Source organism: Numenius arquata, chromosome 4 (genome assembly GCF_964106895.1).
Source record: "Numenius arquata chromosome 4, bNumArq3.hap1.1, whole genome shotgun sequence".
NCBI lineage: Eukaryota > Metazoa > Chordata > Aves > Charadriiformes > Scolopacidae > Numenius > Numenius arquata.
Genome location: NC_133579.1, coordinates 49,296,968 through 49,319,486, shown reverse-complemented (window position 1 = coordinate 49,319,486; position 22,519 = coordinate 49,296,968). Strand labels below are relative to the sequence as shown.

Here is a 22,519-nt window from a genome sequence, read left to right as displayed (position 1 = left end):
ACATTTTTAAAGTCTTTCTTTAAAGCAGCAGCAGCTCCTTTTACACTTGGCTTAATGTGTTTCAGCCTAATTAAGTGAGCAACTTGGCAGCTTGCACGAATAGCTAAATAATAATTAACCTCTCTTTGACTTCATGGGTGTGGAACTGGGACCTTCATCTTCAGACTTAGATGTCTTCTGTTGTGACCAAGCATTGACACTAGTCGTGTCCTCTTTCCCCTTTAATGCTGAGTGTCTGTGGACATGTTACACTTCTCGGGCTCCTTTGGAAAGTAATAATAAAGATGCAATGCTCGTGGGCTTACCCTGACTTGGAGGAGGTTTGGTTTTGAGTGCTCTGCTGGCTGTAGCTCCATGCGTGTTGAACAGCAGCTCTCCAGCGGCCAAGAGGGCTGTTTCAAAGGTCTCTCCTGAGCCATGAGTAGTAGAGCCGAGCAAGCTGTTCCCCATGGTAAGCTTTGCTTCTCTTATCAGCAGACGTTGGCAGTTCCCAAACAAGAGGCTCTGATAGCAGCTTCTGGCTGGGCAGGAGGGGGAAGTCATTGGGGAAGGGAAGGTGTGCAGGTGGGTAGGTTTAAAGGCACAGGAGAGTTTTAGGGTTTCGGTGATCTGTAGCTACGCTATGCGATCATGGCTAAAGATAACAAACCCAAAAAAAGCAGTGGGAGAAAGTTTTGAGGCTTGGGTTTCTAAAATTTGGTGCCTTGACTTGCATAATATCAGGATGTGTGATTTATTATTTTTTTTCATGGAGATTTAGCTCCTGATGTTGCTCTACTTAAATCAAGATCTCTTTACTTATTTTAGCAAGGTTAGTAATGATGAATGTGGGACACACAGTTTCCCCTGAATTAGAGAAGAGTCATAATGTATTTAAAATTAAGCATGTTCTGAAATACCTTGTGGTTTTGGCCTCTAGCTGGGTACAAGTCGCTTGGCTTCCTATGCCTCACAGTCCAAGCTTGCCATGGGAGAGTGAAAGAACATCTAGGGAAAGATGTCCCTGACCATGGCAAGGCGGGGGTGGTGGTGAGGGGAGTTTGAACTAGATGATCTTTAATGTTCCCTTCCAACCCAAACCAGTCTATGACTTGGAACAGTACCCCTGTTGGGACTCAGGAAACCCCCAAAACTCCACTTAATAGTAACCAGTCAAAAAGACTACAATCCAGTAGGTAACAACTGCTGATCTTAGTACAAATTATGTTTCAGTAGCAGTGACCGTGGTTGAAGCGTAGCTTCTGCAAGTCTACTCTTAGGCTTAATAAAGCACACGCTGAAGTCCTCTTCTGCATTGCTGCTGCAGCTCACCAGGGGGTCACGGTGGGTGACAGAGCCCCACATAAGTCACGCTGCCTTGTCCCCCTGTCACCCGGGAGTGCTGGTGCGGTCCCGGCAGCCGTATCCCTGCTGCCCGGATGAAGACAGGAATCTCTGCCACAATCGGGGCTCTGTGCTCCCTGCACAGATGCCACTTTGTTAACAAATGACTTGTCTAACTTACTACCGTTTTTTAGCCCATTTCAGTATCATTGTTACATTGGTTTCTATGTGACTGTAGAGCTGCTTTTATTGCAGACGCATTCCTGGAAAGCTAGAATTTTTTTTTTTTTTTTTCTATTTCTAATCAATTTTTTTTTAATGAAGGCAGTAAGCCATCTCCTTACGGATGCAGTGCATGGCATGTGTTGAGGGAAGAACATTTACCACCAGTGACTTTTGTAGTGGAGATGTTCAGAACTGGCTTTGAAGTTCCATAGGAGATATTTTGGCTTTTTAGGAAGGTCTCACGAAGAGATGATTGGCTCTGGTGGAGTGCAGATGTTGGCCCACTGAAGGCTAAGTTTCAGTGATGCTTCCTTTAGTTTAGTAGAGCGGAAGCAGAGCAGTGTATGAAGTTAGGAGTAAAGGAGAGCATATCTTGTAGGTCTGAACTCTGCTGATGAAATTGAATTGCTTTAGGACTGGATAGGGGTAATTACATGCCGGCCTGTGGCCTTCAGGCACCAGATGGTATCATGAGAACTGCTGTTAGGAGGAAAAAAAAAAAGAAAAGTCTGAAGTTAGAGACATTGTGTAGAAAATAGATTTAAAGAAGAATCAGACGTTGTGCTCTCCTTGAAATGAGTGGGAAGAAGCCACGTATGACATGATACGTTACTGTGTGAAGTAGTGACTGAGTTTTACAGGGCGAGCAACGTTCAACACCTGGGGCACAGCACCGTCCCTGTTACTCACGCGGTGACCCTGGGGACGGCGGGTGTGGATTTGGGTGTGCTTGGGGTGATTCACAGCCCGCCCCGGCTCGCTCCTGAATATTCGAGAATGGACTTGCTGGGAAGCATTTCTGCTGGAAGCTTTTTTTTTGCAACGGAAGGACCATTGAATGCAATCACGTATCTTATTTCTGTAAATGCATCTGTAAATTATTTTTAGACAAAAAAAAAAGTATAGATTTTTATCTGAGGGAGAGACTCGTGCAGCGTATTGGGGTAAAAAAACCCAAATGAACTTCTTGCAAGTTGGCTGATGTTGTGTATTACCTCTGGAAGTTGGATATGTTTGAGATGGCTCTTAACTGTGATCTTGAGGAATTAAAATGAAGCACATGTCACTGCACACTTCCAGCTACGGGCCTAGGTTTTGTAGTTGTCCTGTACCGATGGGATCTTGCTTATGTGAATACGAGGTGGGGGTTTAACTAACAGGAGAAGAAAACATCGTGAAAGCATGTGTATATCTAAAAAATACACAGAAGTTCTGACAGTCACATTTGTGTGTAAACAAACATGCTTGTGGCTGTCTGAAGATGAAAGGGAACTGAAAACGTGACCAAAACAACGTTGTATAAGTGCTCTCTTCAAAAGATCTCAGTGCAGTGATAAACAGCTGCCAGAGTTTAGCTGTGCTCATCCTATACGTGAGCAGCTAGAATTATGATGAAATTATAGTCACTTCTTCAAAACAAAGACAAGTTGATACTTGAAACAACAGGGAAGTTGTAGGAAGACTGGCCCATGAGCAAGAGGGAAGGTGATGTCATGTGAGCGCTGTCGTGGGATTTGGATGATTTAAACTGCATCGCTGCATCTGCCAAAGTCTTACAGCCCTCAACATGTAATTCAGTCTGCTTTCGCCTTGGTTCTCTAGTTGCAAAATACTACGGGATTTTCCATTTCCAACAGGTTTTTTTTTCCCCTTTTCCTGGGTAGAGAGGTGTAGCGCATAAGGCTCTCACCCTCCCTGGGCTCTTGCGCTGATGCAAATAAAACCAGATCTACCGCCTGTGCTAAGCAAGGGGCCAAGTTCTGGTTGACTTTCTTGGTGAAGGAGCAGGCACTAGTCCTTGTGGTTTGCAGTATTTTCCGCTGCACACACATGAAAGTGTAGTGTGGAGCTCCAAGGACTCAAAATTAATTTCCTTACAGGTGAGGAAATCTCTGTTCTTCCTGCAGAACAAAGTATGTTCTGTGCTGCGTAGGGAGTTAAAGGTAGTATGTCCAGTAAGCAGAAAACTGGTTTTGAGTTTATGGCTTCTTTGAAAAGAAAATTGGTTCTATTTAAGGCCAAGTCTTTTTGACCAGCCAAGTCAAAGCTTGGAGGAAGCTAATACGGAGCTGGCAGTGGAGGAATAATTGCTACTGCAGCAATTATTGGCAGTAAAGTGTTAAGTGGCTTTTCATGGTTCCTACTGCCCTAGCATTAAGGACTGCCACAAGGGCACCACCTTCAGCAGAACTGTCGCATGGAGTTGGGTTTTCTGGTAATCATGAGCAAGATACTTCTCAGATGTTCCAGTTCTCTGAGATTAATGATAACAGGCTTTTTTTATTTTATTTTATTTTTGAACACTAAAAATACCACTTTGGCTAAAGCAATCTGAATAATCAGTAACATGCTTAAAAACATTTACTTTTTTGAAATGATGCTTCTGAGAGTAATTCAGTAGGGACAGGTGGCCCTCTGGGTGACCAAGTTTGAACATTCTTCCCAAAGGAGGTCTGGTCTGAAGAAGTACTTCTTCATTCTTGAGCGTGTGTCATGTTCACATCGGCTGAAATGAAGCACGTGCTCTTTCAGGCAAAGGAGGCTTTCCTGAATGCTGTTTTGTTCTACAGTAATTTGCCCATATAATGCTTCTCGTTGCACAATTCCATGCTTCAGCATTTGTGGAAAAGTTGTTTTTCAGCAGTGTTTAGGTAATTTCATTTTACCTAGGAGTTATTAAAAAAAACCACACCACCACCCATACCAAACAAATAGCTGTTTGGTTGACTCTCAGTGTAGTAATATGAGAAGTGACTTTTTTAGTAGTATGAAAAGTAGTAAAAGATAGTGGCTGTGTTTAGGCAAAGGAAGACATTTATATTTCTTTTAGGGTTGCATTCTTTAGTGCCATAAAAATCTGATTATGAGTAAGTAAGATTAAATATGTTTTAATAGTACTGTGTCAAGCAGTCATGGAAAATTCCCAGTCTGAGCTTGTGCAGGCATTTGAATATTATGAAGCCTATATCCTTTGGGTTGTTTTTTTATTTTTCTTTTCTGTTTTTAGGGTTCTTTTTTTTTTTATTATTTAAGAAAAAGCACCTCTCTGGGCAGGGAAGAAGCAGTAATACTGCATCTTGAGTGCTACACTCGCATTTTAATTTGGGCACCCTGCTAATTTGTCTTGAGCTTAACTGTGCAGTCACCTTCTTTATAAATAATTTAAAGCAACATGCTTGTGATGGCAAGCCTATAAAGTCCTCCCAGGTTTCAGAGACTGGGAGACTGCACCACGCTGTGGGAAGTAGATGTTTACGGAATTGTCTGGGCTGATGTTTACAAAAGAGTTGGTTGACTTACTTCATCGCTAAGTAAAATAAATTGCCATATAAAGGTTCGTGCTCCTGAGTAGACATACTTTCAGAGGTAGCTAAGGGAAAGATCATGGTTCCCTGGGCTTTAGGGTCAACAAGGGTTGCTCATGAAAGCTTGCTGTCCAGAGTGTTGACTTGTAGCTTCCATCACACCTTTTGGGTGGGAGGGGGATGGGGGAGCTGGGAAATGCGGAGCAGGGCGGGATGTGTAAACCTACGGGAGCAGTTTTCTTACAGGAGCAAAGCATACTGTTGTCAGACTTGCAGTTGCTGCATGGTCTGTGTATGTTGTCTATCTGTTGCCCGATGGAGGTATATGTTAGTGTATGGGTAGCCTAAGGTATTAGGTAGCATGTTTTGAAATATCATCATAGAATCATAGCATAGTTTGGGCTGGAAGGGACCTTTAAAGGTCACCTAGTCCAAACCCCCTGTTATGAGCAGGGACATCTTCAAATATACCAGGTTGCTCAGAGCTCTGTTCAACCTGACCTTGAATGTTTCCAGGGATGGAGCATCCTCTCTGGGCAACCTGTTGCAGTGTTTCACCACCCTCACTGTAAAAAAATGTGACTTCTTGAAGATGAGATGGCCAGAGTGGAAAGAGGTGCCAGCTCCTGGGTATGCTAGTGCTAGCAGTGGGGTACCCTGCCTATTGGTATATCCCGATCTCTCCACAAAAATACTTGCGCTTCATGTGCAAATACATTTCACACCCCTAGGTCTCCACCATCATTTCATTATTTTCACCAGCCTGAGAAAGTCTGGGGTTCACTTTTGAATATCTTCGTCTCAAAGCAGCTGTGTTCTTGCTGCATCATTCTCTGGTCTGGCATCAGTTTTTCTAATTGGGGGAAGCACAGCCCTCCACAGCCGGTGCTTGTGGGAGCTCCTGGCTGGGGGAGATATGGCTGCTAGTCACAGCTGGTAGGTCTTTGTGTGAAGGGAACAGGATCTCCTCCCTGGATTTAGACCAAAAGAATGGAGTTTAGCATCTCAGCCCAAGTAGGTCGCATTGGTAGTAAACAGTATGGTCTGATTTCAGACCTGATCCTGGAGAAGTCGGAAGAAAAATCCATCTCTCTGCTGCAGTGGTGCTCCACTTCTTGCTTGAACTAATCCCCTTGGCTAATGGGAAGAGCTTGGGTGCGAGGGATTCCCACCTTGTAAGGTGAACGGTGCGGCTCTGGGAGATTACAATGTATGGTTAAATCACTTGGCTGAGAAGGTCCTTCGCCTGCTGAGAGGCATGCAGCTGTTCAACCCTGTTCTCATTATGCTTTTGTGTAGTGGATATAGCAATCTAGAGCAGAGTCTCAGCCCAGATGCGTTTCCTGGTACTCCTCGTTTATCTGTGGGATAAATGTCCATTTTATCAGGTATTAATGCTTCAAATCTCTTCTGTTTCGTTAAGTTCTTCTAATGGCTTTGTGGTTCAGTTTCGGATTAAATCTTCTATCAACCTCCAGTATAGTAAAACATACTCGCATTTAAAAAAAATAAATACAGAAACAACTGTAGCATGTTTCTGCTTTTTCTGCTCCAGCCACAAGTTGAGGTAGTCATTTTTTCCTGTTAACAATTGTCAGCTTGTAATGTAAACACACATTGAAGAAAAATAAACTGGTGCCAGAGTGATGCAGGAAATACTCATCCCTGTCATGAAAACAAGGGCGCAGAATGGGAACGTGTCAAATCTCTAGGTGTGCCTGCGAGTGAGGAAACGTGCCTCACCTTCTTGTTGAAAGGTGAAGATTTTAAGCTTCTTCGGAAAGGTGCTACAAACCATGAGGGTAAGTGCATTGTTGTACATCCTAGGGACCCCACGAGCTGCTTTGGATCACCTGCCTGGGGGATTTGTCTACAGATGTGAGATGGGAAGCAGTATGAAATTACAGAGTTCAGTCCAGCGTATGGCATGAAAGTACCTATGACAGGAGGAAAGAAGGGTTGCTGATATAAATACCTGCTCCATTTCTGAGTTTTCTACTAAAGGTACTCCCTTCTGGCAGTTTACTGGTGAATGAATTTAAAGAGTCAATTTTTACTTATGTGATATATATGAAAAAGTCCCAATAAAAGAAAAAACAAGTTGCCATAGTGACTCAGGTGACTCACCCTGTACATGCATCATTTCATAGTTGCACACTCACAGAAAAATCAAAACACATATGCTAATAAGAGTAGCATTACTGGAAGGAAATGTATCTGGTCAGGGAGAATAAGTGGACTAAGCAAAAGCAGGAGATTGCTTTTCAGGGGGTTGTGACCTTGAGGGGCTGAATATAATGAATGCAGTGTTTCAGGCTGGCTTTTTACCTTGCGACTGCTGCATACCGTTGGTATTCATCAGTAGTGACGGGGCTCTGCAGCGGGAAGCCTTGCAAAGCATCACCTCGTCCCAGAGAGGAGTTTAAAGCCGATAAAGTGCAGAACTGTTCAAAGCACAGGCAGGAAATGCTGTCTTTTATCTGAACTTCATGGCTTTCTAACTTTAGCTAAAAGTATAAGCTTCGTTGCTAAATTTGCCTTCAGTATCAATTCCCAACTCTTCTACGAAGTTGCACTTTCTGTATGTATTACAGCGGTGTCAAACGCTACCGGTGCAGCCTCTGGGATCATGTAGCCTCTGGGAAAGCGGAGATTAGCCCTGACGGACAGGCTTCTGCTCACACCATCCAACAGCTGAGTGAGAGACTCTGCTGAGATTAAATTTCTCTTCTACTACTGCAACCTGATTCTTCCTGTTCCCAAAGGTCCCTGTTTTGCTTCTGCATTAGGGAAGTGAATTAGATGTTTCAAATGTCTGTTACAATTGTTTTTTGTTTATAAACATTTGATCACAGTTTGATCAAGTAACCTGTTTATGAGTGACTATTTCATACTTACTGGCACTTTGGTGTTTGTTTCAGGGTTGGTAGATTAGATCCTATTTATGAGTTATTTAAAAAAAGAATGAATTTTGAATTGAATAATAGATTATTTAAGGTTATAGGGTTTTTATCCTTCACAGTTCAATATATTCTTTTCATATTTCAAGGGGATGGGAGGATCCTTTTGCCTTGAAATGCCACAGTGATTAAATCGTACATGTTTTAGATCTCAGTTCCCAGCTGAGTGTTAAAATTTGTTGGGACTCTTCTGAGTTTCTGTCCTGGGAATAAGGAGAAGGTAGTAATTGGAGAAGGAGGAGATGGGAAGAGCTGCTGCTGACCATCAGTCCTGCCTGCTCCAGACCCAAGAGAAGTGTCAACCAATGTCTCAAGAGGTGGTTCCTCCCAGGCATCCTCACTATGGGATAGTGGAGGTAGGCAGGACAGAAGAAAACAAGGCTTAGGAAAGTAGAAGAAAGGACACCTCTTTAGGGTTGTAGACAGGAGCAGTAATTTCAGAGGGTGCTATAAGTATAATTTTTTTGACTGCTGTGGAAGCAAATTTGTTCTAAAATAAGTAGAAAGGGGAATAAACTCTTTTTTTCTGTCTATGTAGACCTGTGGGCCCCTTTATAGGTCTGCTAGGGTGTCTGAGGGTCACTCTAAGACTTGTTTTTTTCTTCTTTTTTTCCCCTTTTGAAAATAGATAGGATCTATTGAAAAAGCTGTTACTTTAGTTGCTTACTTCCGTCCTGTTGATTGAAGCTCCCATTAAACTCTCCAGCAAGCATGCTTGCCCCTTTCTGCATAAAACAGTAATACGTGTTACTTAGTGGGTTGACTGCTTTAACTCTGCTAGGATTTAAATAAGATACTGTTGCCTCCCCACTTTTTTTTTTTTTTTTTTTTTTTTTTTTTTAGATATGCATTTCTTTGCTGTATGCAAGACAGCGAGCTGCAGGAAGTCAGACGGCAAAAGGTGTGCCGTTAAAAAGTGCAAATGTGCTTCTGAGTTATTCCCAAAGAAGGGAGAGATTTTTGTCTTGTTTGGACCGCATGTCCTCCCGGCTCCAAGAGGGTTGCCTGCTGTGGGGCTAGCCCCATGCATGCTCTCGAAGGAGCCAGGCTGAGCTCAGCCGATGCTCGCTGGGCACAGCAGTGGTCCTCTGTACCCCCTGCAATCCCAGAGAAGCCAGGCTGAGCTCAGCAGATGCTCGGCGGGCACGGCAACGTTCCCCTGTGCTCCCTGAATGCACAAGCCCTGGGCCACCAACCACCAGCGTTTTTGCCTCGGGTACGTGGGAACAAGCCAGTGCTCTGGCCTTTAATGATAAAGCATGCCATTACACTTTGCTTAATTGGTTGTGTTTTCATCAGGTGATCTCCAGACGGGCAATTTGGAGTTGCTCGGTGATTATTGTGGTTTGCAGCATACAAATTAGTGTGGGAAGTTGCTAACACCTTGTAAACTTAGGACTTCAGTGGTAGGATCGGCTTTTTCTGTGCTCTCCTGAAGCATGAATGGTAAGGAGGGGGAGAGCACAGGCAGGTGCCATGCTGCCCTCCATTTTTTGGGACGTTCGTGCGTTGCTCTGGTAAAGGGTCATCCCATCTTCCAAACCTGCTTGTGAAAGTCAGGGACCACAGACGGGCTTCAGACACAGACGGGTGTGCTTCCCCAAGGCAAGTTGCTTGCATGTTGGATTTTTACAGATTTAAAGTCTTGATTCATTTTTATTTAATTAATTTTTGAGGATGGTTGGGTCCTGGGTGTGAAGTACTGGTTCTCCACCACCTCAGGATGTTTCATAACCCATATTGGACTCGTTCTGTGTGATGCTGCAAGACTGATAACGTCTGCCCGAGCTTCCCTAATTGGCCTCGGCACTGCTGCTACCAAGCTGCCACAGGCCAGGAAACCACATTTTGCTGGCTAGCTGTAGACATGGCATGTATTTATCCTTCATCCAGCTTCTCAGGTCTCCTGGTCCTGCCTTTGAGCTGTGGTGAGCTGCCTTGTGCCCACCTTGAGGGACTACATGTGTGAGGGGCCGGCAGCACATCCTGATTTACCAACCGTCCTGTGTTTTTCATCTGTTCCTCCTGGTTTCTGTATTCCATTAGGTATTAACCATAGTAAACCTTTATTCTACAGGTGTTTATCTGTATGCAGAGTCCTGGTGATGTTTGTAGGACGTGGTAGTTGGGCAAAGTTAGGAAAGGGTTCTTGGTGTTTGTAGGGCAAACCCCGTGTAGCTTGCCAATGAGATTGATTAAAAAAAAAAAACAAACAACAAAAAAACCAAAAAAACCTTTGAAGCATGAACTAGTGATGTAAAGAAATAATTCAGTGCAATTACATAAATACCTGTGTTTCTGTGGTGAAATAGAAATATGTAGTGATGACACTGTGAAAGTGAAGATGCAAAGAGAAATGAAGCCTGCTGAATTGTCTATCGCAAATTCAATGTGAGGGGATCAATAAAAGTTAGGAGAAGCTGTGATCTGATATTTAAAATTCTTTTATTTTCAATAATCAACATTTCTATTAGTGAAATAAATAAAGAACTGTGGGCTAAGTGGTCCATTATTCTCTTCTCTCTCCTTTTCATACTTAATTTATTAGCCTTGGAATAGTGTCTTGCTAATTCTTATGGCACCAAAGCGTGAACTGTGTCTCTCCAAAATCCTGAGTTTTAATTTTAAGAAAATAGGGAGTTTGAAAGAAGGGAAAACCCCAAAAGAACACTTCTAAAGAATGTAGGCTGGGTGGTTCGGTTTGTTTTTTGTCTTAAGGCTCTGATTGTATAGTTGTTTTTTCTGCAGCAATTAAGGCTGGAAATATTTTCCCTTCTTGCCCATCCCTGCTCTAACCCAGGAAAATGATTCATGTGTAAACTGATATTTTTGACTTGCAGGGATATGTAAACAAACAAAATATATATATATAAAATATTGTTAGACCTGGAAAAGGATCATGAAAATTGACAATATGGAAATAAGAGCAAAAGTGGAACCTTTTTTACTTTGATGCCAGTAACTTGCAAAGTGGAAGCTGTGATATTATTCTTGGGAGTATTTTTTAAGTATGCTTGTTACCTTGCACAATCTGCTGGTTAATATGAATTATCTTTTTCGTACAAGAATACCACTTGGCTAAAATTAAGTTTTCTTGAAGTTACCTGCTTGTTTGGCTCGGGGAGAGAAAAAAGGGAAAGAAGACAACACTAGACAGCTATAAAGGCAATTCGTAGAAACCAGGAATAGTCCTTGCCTTGCAAAATTCATATCCTTCTGTGTACTTTCTGGTGCAACACTGGCATTTTACCAGTAGCGCTCCTCGATGCCAGAATGCTCTGATAAATACTACCAGAATAAAGTCAGATGGCTGGCAGAGAGTGGTCAATGGCAGAAAATGTGTCTTGATCAAAAATTTCATCTGCTTTGCAAATTCAAATCAGGCTGAACCAGTATAATGTCCCTCTAGACAAGGCATATCCACGCTTGTGTAGCACAATTAGCATCTGTGGGAGAACTATCACTGTATAGTTCCATATTAGATTTTCTTCTAAAACGTCAGTGTCCAGGTACATTGTAGAACAATGTTAAGAACTGAACAGTTCCTTGACTAATGAGCCTAATAGATCCATGTCTCATGAAAATAAGCATAAATGCCTCTCTTGAGAACCCATGTGTCAAAGGAGTGTGTTTTTTTCACTTAATTTGAGTACTTAAAAGCTGATTAAAGATGTTCCTCCTAAATAAAAAGTTTTGCAATGAGACTGAACATCTATCTTTGCAAGAAGGAGTTCCCATTTTGCAAACAAGACTCTCTCTGGGCTTTGCAGGAGGTGACTGAGAAACATCTTTCAAGTTCAGTCTCAAACTAAACCTCATTCCAGAGTGGTCGGTCTCTCCTGTATCACACGACTGGAGCTGGTGAGTCAGCTCCCCTGTCTTTGCTTTGCATCCTGCTCAGGCAGGAGAGGCAAGAGGAAGGTGGAAGAAAACACCAGGGAGTTTTACAGCACTCGTGAAAAATGGTTTTGAGACCATTAGCAACCTGTTGCAGATGGCAAATTTGATACCTGGGAGGTTTTAAGGGAAAAGTTTCTTAAGGAGAGCTAAGTTGTGTGGCTGAGCCCCAGTAAAGAGGGTAGTGAAGAAGATGATATTTCTACCATCACTTTGCCTCATTGGTCTTCGAGACACCAGTCCCAAGAGCGTGGCTGAAGTAGGGTGAGACGAGGGTGCTAGCATGACTTCACACATGTGGGTTTAGAAATCCTTCTTCACCTTGATGTGAGTTTATAAGCTCGTCATGTAGCATAAGCAAAAAGTTGCCAAGCTGGTAGCTTTTGGACTGGGGACTGCCAAGCACAACTGAGTGCTGTGGATGAACTACAGGCATTTTGGCAGGCTGTCCTCTTGTCCTCGAGTCAGTGACAGACAGTGATGCATGGCAGCGTAACAACTTACGAGACGATGTGGAAAAGATTATGTTAGCAGAAGCTATTGGTGATTTAAATTGGCTTGTTTGAGCAGTCGTGCTGGGATAACTACTCTTGCTGTATTGCTGTAGGCTTTGGTGAACGGTTTTTAGAGGAGAGTCTCTCTTCTCCTGCTGCTTTTATGTGCACTGTCCTTCCCCAGTTCTGTCTTTCTTAAAATACCTGTTAATGTTAAAAAAATCTCAGACCCCATGGATGAAGAATTGGGGTATGTGCATGTATACAGATCGGTTAAATTCAGTTGGTTTTAAGCAAATGAAGTTTTGGGGGTTTTGTAGTTTTGTGTTTGGGTTGGGTTTTTTTTGTTTGGGTTTTTCTTTTACATTTGTAGTTATGGCTGTAATTAATAAAAAATGTGTTTTTGGAAAAATATGTTTGCTTGGCAAAACTGTGCTCTCATCAAAGAAGGAACTGCAGTTCCCATTGACATCTGTGAAGGCAGAGTTAGGACTTAGTTTAAGTTTGGTTCTTAGGGTAAGTTTAAGGTTTTTGTGAGGATACTGTATATTCCTCTTTAGGAATTCAAATAAGGGGAGAGAACTACATGCCACTTTTAAGATGACCATGAATGTATGAGGAGGTCTGTCATTTGCCTGGGTGCTGCTACCCCCCGCCCTGATATAGGCGGTGATGGAAAGGTTTACAGTGGCCCCAAGCTTTTTTCCCCTGTGTTCCTTACATCTCCCTGCTGTCATCAGTAATGCTCCCTCTTCCTTCTCCTCACCCATGTGTTGTCTTTTTGAATTACTTAACTTACTGAGTTTTAACAGATTAAAATCCACCCCCCCACCCCCAACCCTAACACACACAAGCTAAGGTGGGGAAGGGAGAGTGGTGGAGGTAGTATCCCATGCTGGGCAAGTCTGTGGTACCTGCTGATGGTGATGTACAGTGGATCTTGGAACTTTGGATCTAGTAGATAGAGAAAAGTTGCTGTATGTATTTCCTGCTTCCCTGATTTCTCTTTTTTTTTTTTTTTTTTTTTAGTTTTATTCATGGTTGGTTGCCAGATAGTACTTGGAGCAATATTTTTAATTTCAGAATGAATCAGAAATGCCATTGGCTTGACTGCACAGAAAATGTTATTTCTTTACCTAAATTTGCAGGCGAGAGAGAACGAGCTGTTGTCCGCTAGCGGCCTGTCTAGCTTGACTGCAACTGATAATGACAATAAGCTTCCCAAGTTCCTATATTGTCATATTTTTGCAGCTATGATGCTGTGGTATATGTTGGGCAGTCTTGAAAGTGAAAAAGGTATTTTGCAAAATTTGTCGAAACATAAAGGCAGCACTTGAATCTCTCATGAAAGTCGTAATTCAGACTATAGCAATACCGATGACTCTCCCAAAAAGGCTTGATGGCATCTCACTGCTGGGTTTACTTTTGAGGGTATGATAAAGCTGTTGTTTCCTAGCGGTGTGGAAACCTCATTGTCCCCAGAAGCTGGCAACTACATCTTCAGAGCTCTAGCAGAGAAGTGCAATTGCATTTTAGCCTTTGAGTGAGGTCTGTTAACGATGTGTGTCCACACTCAGCAGCAGAAGGTGGGGAGGAGCATGCCTGTCCACCTGCATATATAGAGGTTAATCTCTGTGTGATGTTTGTGTTGAGAATAACTGGAAGATAAAATGTTCTGGGGTTTTGGGGTTTTTTTTGTTGCGTGTTGTTTTTTTTTTTTTAAAGGCCATATTACATGAAGCGGCGGTTTTCTAAGAAGTGCTGGTGCTTTCAAAGGTCTGAGGAAGGTACAAATTTAGTCTGGCTCCCTCTCAAGTCAGTAATAGTAATAATACATGTTTTAATCCAGTTTCTTGCTTTTAAAGTGGTATGCCATCGTCGGCACTGTGCTATCTCCAATTACTGAAACAGAAGGAGATATGCAGCCTGTTCAAGGTTAATCAGCAGCTGTTGGGCAGACCTCAGGAGCAGGAGAGCTGGTGCTTTGATCTGCTGTGGGGGGATGGACAGGCAACAGAAACATCTCATTTTCAAGGAGACTTTGTTCTGCAGGAAACTAACGCCCCTCAGCTGACCTTATACATGGAAGCATCATTGCTTTGTTCTGCTTTAAAACAGTAAAGGAAAGTGCTGTTGTTCATGAGGGAGAACTAAATTTGTTGAGAGAAAGGTGTTAGTAGCTTACTCCTCTCATGGCAGTGCCTCAAGTGTTTTGAAAATGAATTCTACCCCATTCAGCTGGATTAATTACGTGCCTAGATTTAAGTGTGTGGTCAGTTCATGAAGTTAAGTTTAAGGTACTGAAATTCACATTACATGCTCAAATACCTTCCAAAGCTGTCATTTCTCTCACTATCTACAGAGACTTAGGATTCAACTAGTTCTCTGTCACTCCGTCCGTTCCTCGCCACTCCATCATCAGACGAAAACTGCTGGGTTTCTGACTATTGGCAGAAGAGAGGCAGGCTTGCTGGAGAAGAACAGAGCCCATTAGTGGCACCATCTTGGAGTGGTTTCTAGAATATTAATTTATTTCCCTTTCATAGGTTGTGTGGTGGTAGCTCACACAGACTTCTGTAGTGATTTTAGTGTTTCAGCCACTGCTGGCAGTTGTGGAAGCCTTTTGCCGATGAGCGCAGGAGAGCTGCACTGGGGAGGCCGGGCCCTGCCAAGGAGGGAATCTAGATCAGTACTCTGAATTACAGAGTAAATACGTCAGACAAATGGCCGTTACTACTTGTTTGTTTCCCTGGATTTAGGTACGAAAGGACAGGTCTGGTTTTCCACCTAAGAGGCTCAGGGCTTCATTTTTGAGTGGAAGTCAGTGAGGGATCTCCAGCTTCCAGTGGGCTTCCCGAGTTTGCCACTGAGTAATCTGGCCAAGCATGCACTCGGCGTGTTAAGGTTTCTGGGTACCTAAACTGAAGTGTTTTCCGTAATCCTAAGCTAACAATGAGGGGGGAGTTTTCAGAAGCAAATGTGTTCATTAATATGAAATTAAGGGAGTTGTATTTGTGTCTGGATAGCTTCTTTCTTGCTGTGGCCCTCCTTGTGATCAGTGCTTGAATTAGTAAAGAGGAGGAATGAAAATAAATGTGGTTTTAGTTATCTTTTCCATTAAAATGCTATGTCCAGCTTGACCTAGTTAAAAACACGTCCTCCTCTGGGGTGAAGCAGGGCCAGCTCTCTGCTCAGTGAGAGGGGCTCTGGCTTACACTTGTTGCCGTGGCAACCAGGGTCAGCTGACTTGGTTGGTTACCTCATGGAGGGGTTGCACCTGGGGGGGGGAGGCGTGGACAGGTCAGGTGACCCAAACTGACCAATAGGGTGTTCCATCCCATCTGCCATGCTCACTATAAAAGCTGAGGGGCCAGGTTGGTTCCTTTGGGAGGGCTGTGCTTTGGTGGCTCTCATTCTTTAATGACAGATATCTGAGGAGGACCCTGTCAGTTTGTCTCCTTTGATCCCTATCAGTGGGTTCTGGAATCCAGCTCTAATTCATCGCTGAGAGCAGTCTGGAACTTTCCCAGTGCCTGCCAGTGACATCTCCCTGGGAGCTTGATATGGTTTTGTATATATTGTATCTATTTCATTATTTCTTTTATTATTAATATTTCATTTAGGTCGTTTAGTTTTTCCTAAACTCATAAATCTCTTTCTCTCTTTTCTTCCTCTCGTTGGAATGAGAGGTGGAGGAGAGCATCCGTTGCCTTGTCACTGGCCAACCTGGCCCAAACCACAGCAAAACACTTTTTCCTGCCTCTCACACTTTGTATTTGGAGCCAAGCTACTGAGGTACATACACAAAAGATTCTCTAAATCTGTATTGACTATTGTTCCTTTTGCTTTGCTGAGCCCTGATAGGTAAATGCTTTTTGAATGCAGGTGCAGCATAACCTGCATTCACCACCAGCAGTTTTAAGGGCTTTGAATCAAAAGCATAGACGAGTCAGCTGGACTTTATGTTATAATGTGAATGAGCAGCATTTTGACTTGAATGAAAACACAGTTACACAATATGTGCTTTTTCATATATAGAGATGCATACAGTATATATAAAAAATGTAATCGATGCCCAGGCAGTTCTTTTATTCAGCATATAACCTGTATGCATACAAAATCTAGCTTCTTAATTACAGTTCTGTAACAAATGCTCTACCATTTCACTTAGTTGAGATAAAGTTCTTAGCTAATTTTGTGCTTTCCACCATATATTTCCAATAGAAAGTAAAAAAGAGTGGATTTTTGTCATCTCCAAGAATGGAATACAGAGGAGGTAAGAGGTAGTGTTTGAGTTTTCCGCAGTGAAATCTGCGAGGTTAGAAGGACTAGGGACTTCTCCAGGTGGTCTTGCAGCTGTGAGACTTGCAAACATATTTCCTTTCCTTTTTGTCATTGGGAGACATTTATTTGCTATGGAAATGATGGCATAGGGTCCTTCTTCTGCAGATGCTATTCCAAGTATTTTTACTACCTCGTTTCATGGAAATAAAAAAACAGTGGCCTTTAGTAAGTGCTCCATGGTTTTGTTATCCCCCTTATCACAGAACAGCAGCATGTTAGATGGTTTGTCAGGGAGTGACTGGAGTAACCCTAGTTACCAGGCTTCTTTGCCCTGCAAAACAGGTCCGGATAAATATTATGTGTCCCCATGTGCACTGAGTGGAGTCATTGCTCAGGTGGGTCCTGTATGACAAGTCTTGTCCATAAATTACCTACTTGTGAAGATTTTGTCCTCAAAACTGCCACTTGCACCTAACTCAAGCATGGCAGAGGGACCGTAGCCCCATTGCAGAGCTCCCTGGGCACAGGAGGTGACTGTAACTTGCACAGCTTGTAAGGTATCTTTTGCCAAGGCTTTGTGGTGTTTTTTTTTCCCATTCCCCAAGACGGGAAGGCCTTGCAGAGCACCCAGCCCACGGACAGATAGCGTATTGTTGAGCTACCTTGCCAGGGAACACGTTGTATTTGCATTTCAGATGCCTCAGGCTTTGTGAACTGCATTGTTCCAGCCTCTCCTGAATAGCAGCTATTGACCCCTAACAATGTACATTTGTTTAAATCAACCCCTTTCCTACTCACTTTTAAAAAGCTTATTTTAGGACTAGCCCAACCAAGTGAATGCTTCTGTGCGGGCTTCTTTTTCTTCCCCAGAAAAAAAATTGTAAAATTAATTATTTAATTTCAAGATGGAAAACATTCTCCTGCTTGTGAGAGGCTATTTTGAATGCTGAGGTTTTGGCAAATTTTGTTGCGGCTTAATGTTTATAAGCTTTTTGCTGCTCTTGAAAGAATAAACTTCATGTTACTCGAGCTTGGAGATTTTGGCAAATAATAAACCAGTTGGAACAACAGGGGTTTGGTTGTCCTGAAGCACATGAAGAACTTGACTGCATTTTGACAAATAAGGGGTTTTTTTTGCTGTTTATGTGTGCATTTAGATGGATTGCATTTGTCAAGGAGGAGGAGATGGGGACTGACTGGTACAGACACTTAATGACCAGCAGCGAGCTGGCAAAAGGGTTTCTCTGGGTGGTGGGAAGTCTGGGGCCAAATTCCCTTTGTTGCTTGGGGTGACTGTAGTAAATGTCTCCACCCCTTGAGCCATAAGGTCTCCAGAGCTTGGCTATGTCAGTAGCCACCGTCATTAAATCTTAAAATTTGTGAACAGAACTACGGTTGTTTACTGGGAGTGGGGAAGCTTTGCCATGCCTTGTTCCTGTGGGGTTATAAGGTCGAGGCAGAAAAGCCCAGTGAAGTAAAAATTTTCTATGAGCTGAATAACCTTGTAATCCTTCCATTTTGTGCCAGAATTATCCCACTAATAACAACAAAATATTCAAACATGAAAAAGTGATTGTAATATTGAATGGTGGTGTTTCATGGGCTGATGATTCTTTCTTCTGGTGTCCTGCGTTAACTCAGGAGTATTTAATCTCATAAGATTTCTATAGGTATTTCTGTTGGATGCACTAGAAATGTGTTGCCAGCAAGTTGAGGGAAGTGATCCTTCCCCTCTACTCAGCACAGGTGAGGCCACATCTGAAGTGCTGTGTCCAGTTCAGGAGGGACATGGGCATACTGGACAAGGTCCAACAAAGGACCATGAAGATGATGAAGGGACTGGAGTATCTCTCCTACAAGGAAAGGGTGAGAGAGCTGGGACTGTTCAGCCTGGAGAAGTGAGGGCTCATGGGGGATCTCATCAGTGTATATAAATACCTGGAGGAAAGTGCAAAGAGGAGGAAGCCAGGCTTTTCTCAGTGATGCCCAGTGGCAGGACTGGAGACAGTGGGCACAAACTGAAACACAGGAGGTTCCCACTGAACATCAGGAAACACTTTTTTACTGTGGGGGTGACCAAGTACTGGCACGTGCTGCCCAGAGAGGTTGTGGAGTCTCTCATTCTTGGGGATACTCAACAGCCATCTAGACATGGTCCTGGGCAACCAGCTCTAGGTGACTCTGCTTGAGCAGGAGGGTTGGCAGGTCCCTGCCAACCTCAGCCTTCTGTGATGCGCAGGTGAAGTGAGGTGGCTGAGGACATACAGGAATGCGAGGCAAACAGCCCACCTTGCCCTGAGTGCATTGCATGGTCTAGGGTGGGTGCATAATCTGTCTTACACAGCGCTGTGCACTCGCACTGAGCGTTGCATCGCACCAATCTGCTGGGGCTGAAGGACAGCCACAAGCCTCAAGTTTTCACTCTCAGGTGCTCTTGGGGACAGTGGGCTGATGGCAGCATCTACATTAAGGAGAGGAGCCCTTTATTGCCTGCCCCGGCGGTTGTGGTAGATACTCCTTAATACCAAGGATGTCACCTTCCAAGTTGTCATTGCTTCTGTGCCTGTTCTTATAGGACACAGGACCTTTCTGTTTGCTGCCTCTGGTGGGGAAGTACCAGGGGAAGTCCAAGAGCAATGCACCAAGGTCAGCCTTCCTACCTCTGGAAAGCACAGGGTGTTCATGCCCTCAGACCTGTCAGCATGAGGGTGTTTGTGCTGCTCAAAGGTTAAAAACAGAGCAGTGCCCTGGATCTCCTGATGGCCAGAGTCTGATGCAGACCCCAAGGAGTTGGTGGAAGTCTTCCCTCTGCTATCACTGGGTTTTGAATTAAATGTTCAAGTACTCCCCATTGCTTTACCACTTCGGGAAAGTCCTCTCCCCCCTGCCCACCCTGGGTGCGAGTCCTCTCCTTTCTGCTCCCCTCTGCCATCACCCTGCATTTGAACTGCCTCAGTCTTTTTGTAAAACCTGGAAACCATCTGGCTTGAGGTTTCAGAGGTAAAAGGGCGAACATCTCCGCAGGCATCTTCAGCATTTAAAATGGAAAGCAGTTTGTCAGAAGATGGAGGGGAAAAAAATAATCAGGGGTGGTCTTAGATGGTCTTCTCTGTGGAGCTGAGCTCTTACCATTCAGAGAGACCAAGCAGCAAGAGTTCTTACATTCTCTGTGAGCATCATTTTGTGTCTCAGTGCTGCTGTTCCCCTATCATAGAAACAAGAATAATGTCTATTCAACGTTATTTAAAGTGTATGCAACTTGTAATGGGACTGAAGTCTGTGGTAGACTCAAGGGCCACTTGCCTTATATATGTAACCGAAATAGAAATCTGTATTTGTTGTGATTGTTAATCAGGACCCTGCACCCCACCAACTTTAACAAGGCTGTAAGTAGTTTCTGTCTGTAGACATTCAGGCAAGGGCAACCTTTGAACGCTAGCATGCAAAATTAATTATTTGCATTGTTTTTTGTGGTGTTTTTTTTTTTCAGTGATTGTACACCCTAAGTCACAACCTTATGATTATCAGGGTATATCCCAACCCCTTTCTACTACCCCTTTTTCTTTAGGAGAGAATATGACTTCTGGTGGAAAAAAGTCTCTGCTAAATACCACTAAAATATTGTCTTTCTGATATGGAGCCTGCTGTCTGTAGAGAATGGGAGTACAGTTTGGGTTGGAGATCAGACCACGGGATGCTGCTGCCAGCTGGTGGTTCATGGCAGCTGGCAGCCATGCTGCCATGTTTTCATGCCAGCTGAAGCCGCCTTCTGTGCTGGAGCAACTTGAGTGGGTATCGTTAATGGGTTGGCTTTTGCTGCCACTGCATCAGCTGTGTTTCTTCCTCCCATATCCTCCTCCCTTGTTCTCAGTGCTGGATGTTTCTCTTTTCTTGACACTGGATCTTCCAGCCAGGTGAAAATTAAAATAGTCTGCACCTACCTTGTCTTACTAGATTGACTTAAGTGTCTCACTGATAGTGTCTCCATTGCGTCCTCACCTCCAAAAAGCAAATGTTATTTCTTTGTAACCTTGCTTGCTAGTGGGTTGTGGGGTTTTTCAAATTCTCTGTGTATTTGTGCAGCCAAGAGAGGAGGACCCTATAAAGGGCAAAGTGGTTTAGAAAAAAGGTGAAAGATGATAGCGGGGGGAAGTGCTGTGAGCGCCTAGCAGAGGTTGAAAATAAACAGGTAGGGAACCAACCAGTGTTGAGGAGGATCTTTTAAACTGTGTGTGAATTCAAACACTGCTTTGTAATTTTACGTGTGCTAACATGAGGCACATGACTCACAGAATTGGCTCCAGCTGCTCTTGCTGGCATTTAGGAACTTCTGTTAAAAAAAAGGCACTTCAGTGTAGTTTTTCTGTCCTTGCTGTTCCAGCAGAAACCAACAAATACTTGCTGAGAGATTATTTTATTTTATTTTTTTCACTTGCTTATTTGGATTTTGGTCTTGCTTTCTCTTCTTTTACTTGATAAGTATTTCCATAGAAAAATATTGAGTGAAATTATTTTTTCAGGTTTCAGTTATGCCATCTATAACTCTGTTTTGTTTATTTTTATTGTAGGGGTCTCGGGTCTGGCTGCGAGAAAATAATCAGCATTATCCCAGTACTATTCATTCCTGTGCAGAAGGAGTCATCGTATTCAGGACAGACTATGGTCAGGTACGGGCATCGCTCCTCTATGTTTTCTCCTTTTTGCCACTCTGTGGAAAAGAAGCTGTTCTCCTTGTGGGAAGGGCTTGGGAGAAACTAAAAGCCTAACCTTTGTGAATAAAATAGTCATTTTGTATGACCTGAATGTGCAACTTTGGTTTTAATAGCTCTTTCCATCGTCTGTCCGGTCAGTTGCTATGATTGTGCCTGTCAAAGCGGAAGTGATGCTGCTGGGTGTCAGAGCCTTCTTCCACATAGGTCTGTGGTTATGTAGTTTACTGGAGGTAGGTGGCCTCTCCATGGTTGCATTCCCTGACAGTAGCAGAAAGCAGGGCTGGCACGTGACAGTGGGGCATCACAGCAGTGGAGTGTCACTGATTCAATGGGAGGCAACAAGGCACACCTCCCAGAGCAAAACCAGGGCAGTTCTACCAGCTCCTGTCAGAAAAGGAGGATTGTGAAGGAAGGGGACGATTACCCCCCTCTCATGGCTTTTCTGGTTTGGTTTTGGTTGAGGGGTGGGGCTTTTTTTTGGTCTGTGGGTTTTTTTTTTTTTTTTTTTTTTTTTTTTTTTTAATTTTAACTGCTCCTTCCTGCCAGCAGGAATGGAGATGGGTCCCAGCATTTGCTCGGTTACTGTGGCTGCCTCAGGCAGTGTGTGCCTGCTGCATTAGCATAGCACTGGCAGTATCTGGCTGCCAGCTGGTGTGGAGCTTGTTCCCCCTCTTTTTTTTTTTGATAATTTTTTTAAATTTTCCTTTTTAACCCTCAGAAGAAGTCAGAACTAGCCCTGCTAGTTGCTGACAGCTTGGAAGTGCTCTACTATCTCACACACTTACTTTTTATTTGTCTATTTATTCTGCTTTCCATTAGGCCACAGTTTATCCAGACTTGCCTTCTTGCAGCTTCCCTGAAGAAATTTCAGTTTTAGGTTGAGTCAGATATAAACTGTTATGCTGAGACAGTCATCAGCCTCTGGAGGATGCTCCTTTTAACTTCTAGAGGATGTTTGTTTCCTCAGTTTTGCTTCCTTTTCATGGTTATTTGTACCAGATGAAAGTAGCTTCAGGTAGTGAACGAAGTTGAGGAAAGCATGATAGACTGGAAAGCATGCAGCCTGTTCTTGCTACCTTCACCTAAAGTCTTTCTGAGTGAGCATGGTGGAAAAGCATGTCTTTCAGAGCCAGGGAACCCTTACTTTCGTTGCATGCTTTTCTTCAGGCAGGAGAGGGACCAGTCAGTTGCACAGTGGTTTTTGATGGGCAAGATATGATCTATTTGAGGTTAAATTGCTGCTGTCCTGGCAGTGAGGGATGAAAATGGGGGTGAAACAACAGGGGTCTGAGGCAGAGAAAATGGTGTGTATCTTCTCT

General features: G+C 43.4%; 1 protein-coding gene across 1 annotated transcript in view; it reads left to right on the top strand.

Annotated features, from left to right (window-relative positions):
* The window catches only part of MYO10 (myosin X), a 171,984-nt gene that overhangs the window by 14,396 nt on the left and 135,069 nt on the right, over positions 1 to 22,519 (top strand). The window contains exon 2 of the mRNA XM_074146918.1: positions 21,057 to 21,155. Coding sequence (XP_074003019.1) covers positions 21,057 to 21,155 — 99 coding nt within the window. The remainder of the gene's footprint in view (positions 1 to 21,056; positions 21,156 to 22,519) is intronic.